The sequence below is a fragment of the Pimephales promelas genome, chromosome 1, assembly GCF_988280905.1.
Source record: "Pimephales promelas chromosome 1, fPimPro1.hap1.1, whole genome shotgun sequence".
NCBI classification, from domain to species: Eukaryota; Metazoa; Chordata; class Actinopteri; order Cypriniformes; family Leuciscidae; genus Pimephales; species Pimephales promelas.
In genome coordinates this window covers 12,065,793-12,075,133 of record NC_142769.1, presented here as the reverse complement: position 1 = coordinate 12,075,133, position 9,341 = coordinate 12,065,793, and the positions used below count along the sequence as shown (strand labels likewise).

Here is a 9,341-nt window from a genome sequence, read left to right as displayed (position 1 = left end):
AATGGGTAGGAAATTATTCAGGGCTCGACATTAAAGGTATAGTCAAACCTAAAAATATCAAAATTGAAACTACTGTGGAAACAAAGACACCTACATCTTGGATGCCCTTGAGTTAAGCTAAAACATATCAAAAATTAATTTCAAAGTGAACTATCCCCTTAAGCCTTTTCACGTGCTTGTCCTCCGGACAAGTAAGTAAATCTGTCAATCACTTGTCCGAGTAAAAAAGTTGCTTGTCCGGATTTTTAAAATGTATTTATTTTTTATTCTGAAGCAATATTCTCATCAGTGTTCAATCAGCTTTGATATTTAAAAAGGCAAATTGTAATATATGCACCTTTAAGGGCATCCCCATCCACCAATATTATTAAATGCCCTATATAGTGTCTTATTATTCTAAATAATTGAATTTATTGATCAAATTTAGGAATTTAAAATGAAAGATGAAGCATACTGTTACCCTAGGTAGGGCTGATGAAATTAAATCATTTACACTGAAAAATTAAAATTTCATAAAATAATGTTATGAAATTGATTTAAATGTGCAAATAAGAAATATTGAAAAGAATTATACTAGGCTACTTATAAACATAACACTAAACTGCCAATAGGTGGCGGCAGGCCACCTAAAAAACTTTTTTTTTTCAGTGGCAGCAAGGGATGGGTAGGAAATTATTCAGGGCTCGACATTAAAGGGATAGTCAAACCTAAAAATATCAAAATTGAAACTACTGTGGAAACAAAGACACCTACATCTTGGATGCCCTTGAGTTAAGCTAAAACATATCAAAAATTAATTTCAAAGTGAACTATCCCCTTAAGCCTTTTCACGTGCTTGTCCTCCGGACAAGTAAGTAAATCTGTCAATCACTTGTCCGAGTAAAAAAGTTGCTTGTCCGGATTTTTAAAATGTATTTATTTTTTATTCTGAAGCAATATTCTCATCAGTGTTCAATCAGCTTTGATATTTAAAAAGGCAAATTGTAATATATGCACCTTTAAGGGCATCCCCATCCACCAATATTATTAAATGCCCTATATAGTGTCTTATTATTCTAAATAATTGAATTTATTGATCAAATTTAGGAATTTAAAATGAAAGATGAAGCATACTGTTACCCTAGGTAGGGCTGATGAAATTAAATCATTTACACTGAAAAATTAAAATTTCATAAAATAATGTTATGAAATTGATTTAAATGTGCAAATAAGAAATATTGAAAAGAATTATACTAGGCTACTTATAAACATAACACTAAACTGCCAATAGGTGGCGGCAGGCCACCTAAAAAACTTTTTTTTTTCAGTGGCAGCAAGGGATGGGTAGGAAATTATTCAGGGCTCGACATTAAAGGGATAGTCAAACCTAAAAATATCAAAATTGAAACTACTGTGGAAACAAAGACACCTACATCTTGGATGCCCTTGAGTTAAGCTAAAACATATCAAAAATTAATTTCAAAGTGAACTATCCCCTTAAGCCTTTTCACGTGCTTGTCCTCCGGACAAGTAAGTAAATCTGTCAATCACTTGTCCGAGTAAAAAAGTTGCTTGTCCGGATTTTTAAAATGTATTTATTTTTTATTCTGAAGCAATATTCTCATCAGTGTTCAATCAGCTTTGATATTTAAAAAGGCAAATTGTAATATATGCACCTTTAAGGGCATCCCCATCCACCAATATTATTAAATGCCCTATATAGTGTCTTATTATTCTAAATAATTGAATTTATTGATCAAATTTAGGAATTTAAAATGAAAGATGAAGCATACTGTTACCCTAGGTAGGGCTGATGAAATTAAATCATTTACACTGAAAAATTAAAATTTCATAAAATAATGTTATGAAATTGATTTAAATGTGCAAATAAGAAATATTGAAAAGAATTATACTAGGCTACTTATAAACATAACACTAAACTGCCAATAGGTGGCGGCAGGCCACCTAAAAAACTTTTTTTTTTCAGTGGCAGCAAGGGATGGGTAGGAAATTATTCAGGGCTCGACATTAAAGGGATAGTCAAACCTAAAAATATCAAAATTGAAACTACTGTGGAAACAAAGACACCTACATCTTGGATGCCCTTGAGTTAAGCTAAAACATATCAAAAATTAATTTCAAAGTAAACTATCCCCTTAAGCCTTTTCACGTGCTTGTCCTCCGGACAAGTAAGTAAATCTGTCAATCACTTGTCCGAGTAAAAAAGTTGCTTGTCCGGATTTTTAAAATGTATTTATTTTTTATTCTGAAGCAATATTCTCATCAGTGTTCAATCAGCTTTGATATTTAAAAAGGCAAATTGTAATATATGCACCTTTAAGGGCATCCCCATCCACCAATATTATTAAATGCCCTATAGTGTCTTATTATTCTAAATAATTGAATTTATTGATCAAATTTAGGAATTTAAAATGAAAGATGAAGCATATTGTTACCCTAGGTAGGGCTGATGAAATTAAATCATTTACACTGAAAAATTACAATTTCATAAAATAATGTTATGAAATTGATTTAAATGTGCAAATAAGAAATATTGAAAAGAATTATACTAGGCTACTTATAAACATAACACTAAACTGCCAATAGGTGGCGGCAGGCGGCCGTATAAATGAGTGAGTTATTGATTCATTAATTCAAACGATTCGTTCAAACGGTTGATTCATTCAAGAATGAGACAGTTGATGTTTATGAATGGGTCATTGAATCCTTGACTCAACCGATTCGTTCAAAATGCTGAATCATTCAGTAATGAAAACAGGATGAGTTCCTGTGAGATGCGTCGTGGTTCTGCTGTGACTTTTCTTTGGAACTATTTTCGCTGCTGAAATGGAACAAAAACACCCAATATTGCTTATAAACAGTAAGTGACTTAATCTTAACTGTTTATTGAACTGTTGTAGGAAATCAATGTCACTTTTTCAATCGTGATGGTATTGTCACATGCCTGTCCTGTCTTGTGTTGCACATGGGTGTTTGTCATGTTGTGCCATGTGCTGTTGTGATTGTTGATCCCTCCCCCCGTTACCTGATTAGTGTTTGAGTTGCGTCTCCTCTTCTATGCAGTCTTTGTCGGTTCGTTGTCATACGGCATCCCAGTTCCTTGTTGATGTTCTTATGGTCAGAGTCTATGTTGGTTTCATGTTCATTTATTGTGTTTTCCCCCCTTGTGGGTTTTTGATTTGTGTTTGTTTTGTTTTTGTTAATAAATCCTCCTTGTTTTGCACTTGAGTTCTCTTCCGTGACAGAACGAACCGACCCTTTGAGAACTCAGCAGCATGGAGGATTTTTGCTGGAGGTATATGGACGACGACGACTTGGATTGCCCAGACTACATCGTTTCCACATTTGGATCAACCCAATTCTCTCCAAACGGCGGGGTCAGAAGAACTTCGCCAAACCTGGGTTCCAGCGGGGGGTTTTCAGACTTCTCTTCCCCAGCCAAGGAGCAGGGGAGGAGAGATTTTCGGGGGACCCGCCAGGTAATTTTTCGTGGGACCCGGGGAGGTTGTAAAGGAGGAGGAGGTGGTCGAGAGGAGGGTCAACATCACTCTCCATCCTGGCCCCCCTTCGATCCTGGACCGGTGGAAGGCAGTTCTGGGCCGGCTTCTCGCCGTCATGGACGAAGGAGGAGGAGACACCCGTCTGCCCAGCGAGAGACTGCTCACCTCCCGTCTGCCCAGCGAGAGACTGCTCACGTCCCGTCTGCCCAGCTAGAGACTGCTCACATCCCGTCTGCCCAGCGAGAGACTGCTCAAGTCCCGTCTGCCCAGCAAGAGACTGCTCACGGCCCATCTGTCCAGTCTAAGACAATGCCAGAGATCCCCTTTGGCGTGGCCGCCAAAGTTGTGACGGACTATCTGGAGCATCTGACTTGGATCTTGGAGAGGCCGGTTTCTGCTATGCCTATTCCAGAGGCAGAGCCAGTGCCGGTTCCTGAGCCGGAGGCAGAGCCAGTGCCGGTTCCTGAGCCGGAGGCAGAGCCAGTGCCGGTTCCTGAGCCGGAGGCAGAGCCAGTGCCTGTTCCTGAGCCGGAGGCAGAGCCAGTGCCTGTTCCTGAGCCGGAGGCAGAGCCAGTGCCTGTTCCTGAGCCGGAGGCAGAGCCAGTGCCTGTTCCTGAGCCAGAGCTCATGTCGGTTCCGGACCCAGTGTTTGTGTCTGTGTTTGTGTCTGTCTTTGTGACTGTTTCCGTTCTAGTGTCTGTTCCCGAGCCGGTGTCTGTTCCCGAGCCGGTGTCTGTTCTCGAGCCGGTGTCTGTTCCTGAGAGGGCTTCACCGCCCTGGCCACCCGAGGGGTCTTCACCGCCCTGGCCGCCCGAGAGGTCTTCACAGCCCTGGCCGCCCGAGGGGTCTTCACCGCCCTGGCCGCCCGAGGGGTCTTCACCGCCCTGGCCACCCGAGGGGTCTTCACTGCCCTGGCCGCCCGAGAGGTCTTCACCGCCCTGGTCGTCCGAGAGGTCTTCACCGCCCTGGCCGCCCGAGGGGTCTTCACCGCCCTGGCCGCCCGAGGGGTCTTCACCGCCCTGGCCACCCGATGGACTCTGTGTTTCTCCTTGTTTGCCCGATGGACTCTGTGTATCTCCCTCACCGCCCTATGGACTCTCTGTTTCGCCCTGGCGGCCCGATATCCCTCCCGTCCCTCCCTGGTCTATCCCTTTAGTCCCTCCGATCAGTCCCTTCCATTCCGCCCTGATGTTTCCTTCCTGCCCCGCCCTAGCCTGATGGAGCGTCTGGTAGCCGCTCCGTAGGGAGGGGGTTATGTCACATGCCTGTCCTGTCTTGTGTTGCACATGGGTGTTTGTCATGTTTTGCCATGTGCTGTTGTGATTGTTGATCCCTACCCCCCGTTACCTGATTAGTGTTTGAGTTGATCCACCTGTCCCCTCTTGATTTGTTCCCTTTTTAAGTCTCCTCTTCTATGCAGTCTTTGTGGGTTCGTTGTCATACGGCATCCCAGTTCCTTGTTGATGTTCTTATGGTCAGAGTGTAACCCGGGTAATCCAGGCTACTAAAAAAATAATATGAAAGCAGAAAATAAGTAAGAAAGAAACAAAGAAATCACATATCAAATGAGGTGATGGGCTCTTTAAGAGCTAGCAGCAGAGGAAGTGCGGGAGTGCGCTAAGCCCCGCCCATCTGTACTAGCGGGCGAGTGAGATGAGGCAGCTACACGGAGCGATCTTCAAGACCCCTTCATGTGATTAACTCAGAGAAAAGTGATCAAATACAACAGAAAACAGGATTTCTGAACTGATGCTATAATATGAAGGAGCTGATGCCAGAGTAAGATGCGGATGAGACGGAGGCTAGTGAAACAGATCGATGCAGATGGATGGAACATCAATGTGCCACAAATTAACTTCCTTGTAGGAAATATATATAAATTCATCGCCTTGGTGAGTTAAAACCCAAGCATTAACTTGACATTTATATAAAAATGTGCTGCGAATCTGAGATTCAAAACAGTGTCATATAGACTGTGCGAGCCGAAGTGGATAGCACATGGGCTAAAGCTGACGCACGTGTGAGAATGCTAATGAGCTAATGAAGTACGCTATTAAGTGTTAAAGTGTTATGTTTAATGTGTTGATTGAAGTGCATACATGTGTTTTGACGATGATATTGTTTAACTGTGGATTAATTATTGTTCTGCCTTGTGTTTTACAAGGCTGGGTTTTTTTGTGAGATTCAAGTTCTTCTGTGATGATTCCCTGATTCGTGCTGGACGCACGAGGTGCAGATTGTAAATGGCGAGCCACCGGAACCATATTTTTTGTTGAACTGTGTTTTTTGAGCCATCAAACTGGTAGGAGAATTCTTTCTTTTACTATTGGACAAAACGGGACTTGGACTCATTGAGATCATCTTGCTTTCTATTTTTCCTTTTGATTTTCCAACAAAAGACATTGATTGTGATTCTGATTCATTCTAAAAGAATCAACAGTTCTCTGAACCCATCGACCGAGTTACGAACTCTGGTTAACCGAATCTGATTGTCAAATCTTGAGTCTCTGATTCACATTGGACAGACTATTAAGTTTAAAGAGAAAGTAATTTGTTTGCAACTAAAAGTGAAATTTCTGAATTTCATTCTGTGAACTGAATCAAACTGATTGTTCATTTGATTTGATTTTGAAGTATTTGAACTACTGATTGCAATACTTTGTGTGGAAGCATTATCCATTGTTATTTACTTTTATTGTATTACAAGGAATTTGACACAGAGGTTTATTTTATTTCTTTTATTGTTTTTCATCAATATGTGAGAGTCTGGTTCAATACTGTCCAAAACTGAGTCCACGTATCTGGAAAAAAACAAGAGTGTGAATATTGTCATTTACCATATTTGATTTGTTATCTTTGTAATTCACACATTTTATGTAAAAGTATATTTCCGCTTAATACAAAACCCAATCTGAATCATAAAGAAGTCTTTGTATTGATTGTTCACTCACCTGTTGTGCTGTCTTCCTCTCTCCAGTAGTCGCACCTTTCTTCTGATTATTTGGCCTTATTGAATGTTACGCTAGTAAGACGCGCTAAACACGTGTCACACGCTACAGTTTGGCGAGCCAGCCAGGAGAGAGGACGCAGTTTCTGCTGAGGTGAATAATCAATTTAAATAGCGCATACAGTGAATCAGACAAAATGGATGTTGTAGAACGAGAAAATGTCAATGTGCAAAATGCAGTAATTGTCAGTGGCATAACACTAACTGAACTAGATGAGGCTCTTGAGGCTTATTTGCAGAAGTTTGGCTCTATTCGACAAAACGTACTAATTGATGACGCATGCTCTGAGTTTCATCATTATGCAGTAATAGAGTTCTCATCCAATTCCGCCATGTCCAACCTCAAGCCTCAGCTACCCGCAACCATCGTAAGTCCCACTGATGCGGACACAGTGTTTCATGTGCGCGCCTTGAGTAGCGTATACACCCCTACCGCTACTAGCGCCACCGCAGGATATTTGGCGAAGTTACAGGCAATAGCGAATGCCAGTGGAGAATCCCTTCAGGACGTGCTCCAACGAGAATTGAATAAGATAAGTGAGATTAGAACTCCAGTTGACGCGTCGTCCAGAACAGAGCCTGAAATAGAGCACCATCCTGGTAAATCGAGTTTTCCGACACATGCCACCAGCACTCCTCAGCATCCAGTGTGTGAATCGCTACCTCTACGGAGAACGGAATTCGCTGCAGAGACATTGACTTGCCCTTTGAAGAATGATGAACTCAAAAACCCAGTCAAGGAAGCCATGAGCGCTACATCACCGCATTGCTCAAGAGATCTCGACGACAGCACTACTGAGACGGTATCACTGAAACTCCCTATGACTGCTGTACACCCTCCAGGTATCCAGAAAGTGGTGATGGAACACATTGTAAGAACGAGTGACTCCTTGTCCCCACACAATACTCCGTTTCGCCTAAGAGCTTTCTCTGGGAGGAGCCCCCGCCCAAGCAATGAGCCTGATTTTGACACCTGGCGAGCAAGTGTTGACTACCTGTTGAACGATCCATGCCTTCCAGAGTCACACAAGACACAGAGAATTCTAGATAGCCTGTTACCACTAGCTTCCGACATCATTAAACATGTGAATCCAACAGCTCCATCGTCAGAGTGCCTTGAGCTGCTAGAGTCCGTCTATGGTTCGGTGGAGGATGGAGACGAATTATTGGCTAAGTTCATCAGCACCCTGCAAAATCCCGGTGAGAAATCATCTGCCTACCTCCACAGATTGCATGTGATCCTGAGTGCTACCATCAGACGTGAAGGTGTTGCGGAAGGTGAACGAGACCGATGTTTGTTGAAGCAGTTCTGCCGTGGCTGTTGGGACAACACCCTTATAGCTGACCTGCAGCTTAAAAAGAGGAAGGTAGACCCACCTCCTTTTGCTGAATTAGCAACACTCATTCGCACAGCTGAGGACAAACAGGCCTCTAAGGAGGAGAGAATGAGGAAGCACTTGGGTGTGAGCAAGTATCCATCAGCTCCCCTCAAACTGAGAACGGCTTCGCACCAACAGTCTGTTTACCCATTCAGCACATTTTTAGAGGATGTTGCAGAGACCCCAGATCCTAAAAATGCAGAGCAGAAGGCACCTAAGCAGAAAGGCAAAGTCCAGTATCCTGACGTGTCGGAAGTGAGTATCTTAAGGAAAGAAATTGCCGGCCTTCAAAGGCAAATTGCCACCATGAAAGCAGACACTAAGAAAAAAGAAGGGGCGTGTACTGAGACAAATGAGTTTGAAGAGTTGAAAAGCCAGATAAAGGAGCTTAAAGTTCAGGTTGCTGCCTCTAGTACACAGACGAACCAACCTGTAAGATTCCCTCACCTCGGAAGTAGTCTCAGCAGATCGAAGTCCAGTGAAGTCAGCAGAAAGGAGAATGAAGGACCGAAGTACACTGAGATGAGATCCAATCGTCCTCGACCATGGTACTGTTTTTGCTGTGGAGATGATGGTCACCGAGCTGCTGATTGTGAGAACGCACCCAACCCACCTAGAGTTGAGGAGAAGAGGCGGAAGCTGAAGGAGAGACAAGCTGAGTGGGACTTTCAAAATGGAACCGTGACGGCGCCTTTAAACTAAAATCAGTCTCTGTCGCAGGGCGGATGGGGACTAGAAGTCAGAAACAAAGCCCTAAGCAGCAACCAGTGACTAATGTCGACACCGGAAATTCTTTGAAGCTACCAGATGGATTAATAGGAATGAGGTGCACAGCGCAAGTCCGAGTCGAAGGGAAGGAAGTAAACTGCCTGTTAGATACAGGGTCTCAGGTCACGACAATCCCTCTGTCCTTCTACAACAGTTACTTGTCGCACCACCCCCTGCAGCCATTGAATCGCCTGTTGGAAGTCGAAGGGGCAAACGGCCAGGCTGTTCCTTACCTGGGATACGTTGAATTAGCTCTGAAGTTTCCTCAAGAGTTCTTAGGAGCAGAAGCTGAAATTCCAAAATTGGCCTTAGTAGTTCCAGACCTGACACATGTGCCCCAGATCCTCATTGGCACTAACACTCTGGATGTCTTGTATGCTGATTACCTGCAAGAAACTACACACAAAGCCAAGTCATGCTACCATGGATATCGAGCTGTTATAAGAATCCTAGAAGCAAGACGGCAACAAGCTGGTGTGAGTGTCTTAGGCCAAGTGAAAGTGAAAGGAGAAATGCCTGAAGTGGTTGCTGCTGAAAGCACAGTGGTTCTAAACGGCTGTGTCAATATCGTCGGGCCAGTGTCAGAGACTTGGGTAACCGTGGAGCCATCAGCATCATCGTCTTTGCCTGGCGGACTGTTAGTGGCTAGTTGTTTGCATTCCCTACCTCCAAAGCGCAACATCCAGG

General features: G+C 43.2%; 1 protein-coding gene across 1 annotated transcript; it reads left to right on the top strand.

The window, feature by feature from the left end:
* The first annotated feature begins 4,987 nt into the window (after positions 1–4,987).
* On the top strand, positions 4,988–8,588 carry LOC148998350 (uncharacterized). The gene is made up of 2 exons (XM_089131886.1): positions 4,988–5,392; positions 5,665–8,588. The coding sequence occupies exon 2, from the start codon at positions 6,645–6,647 to the stop codon at positions 8,586–8,588; it is 1,944 nt and encodes a 647-aa protein (XP_088988012.1). The 5' UTR covers positions 4,988–5,392; positions 5,665–6,644.
* Positions 8,589–9,341: the final 753 nt, after the last annotated feature.

Coding starts and splice junctions, on each gene's coding strand:
- LOC148998350 (XM_089131886.1), top strand. CDS start 6,645: ATGGATGTTGTAGAACGAGAAAATGTCAATGTGCAAAATGCAGTAATT.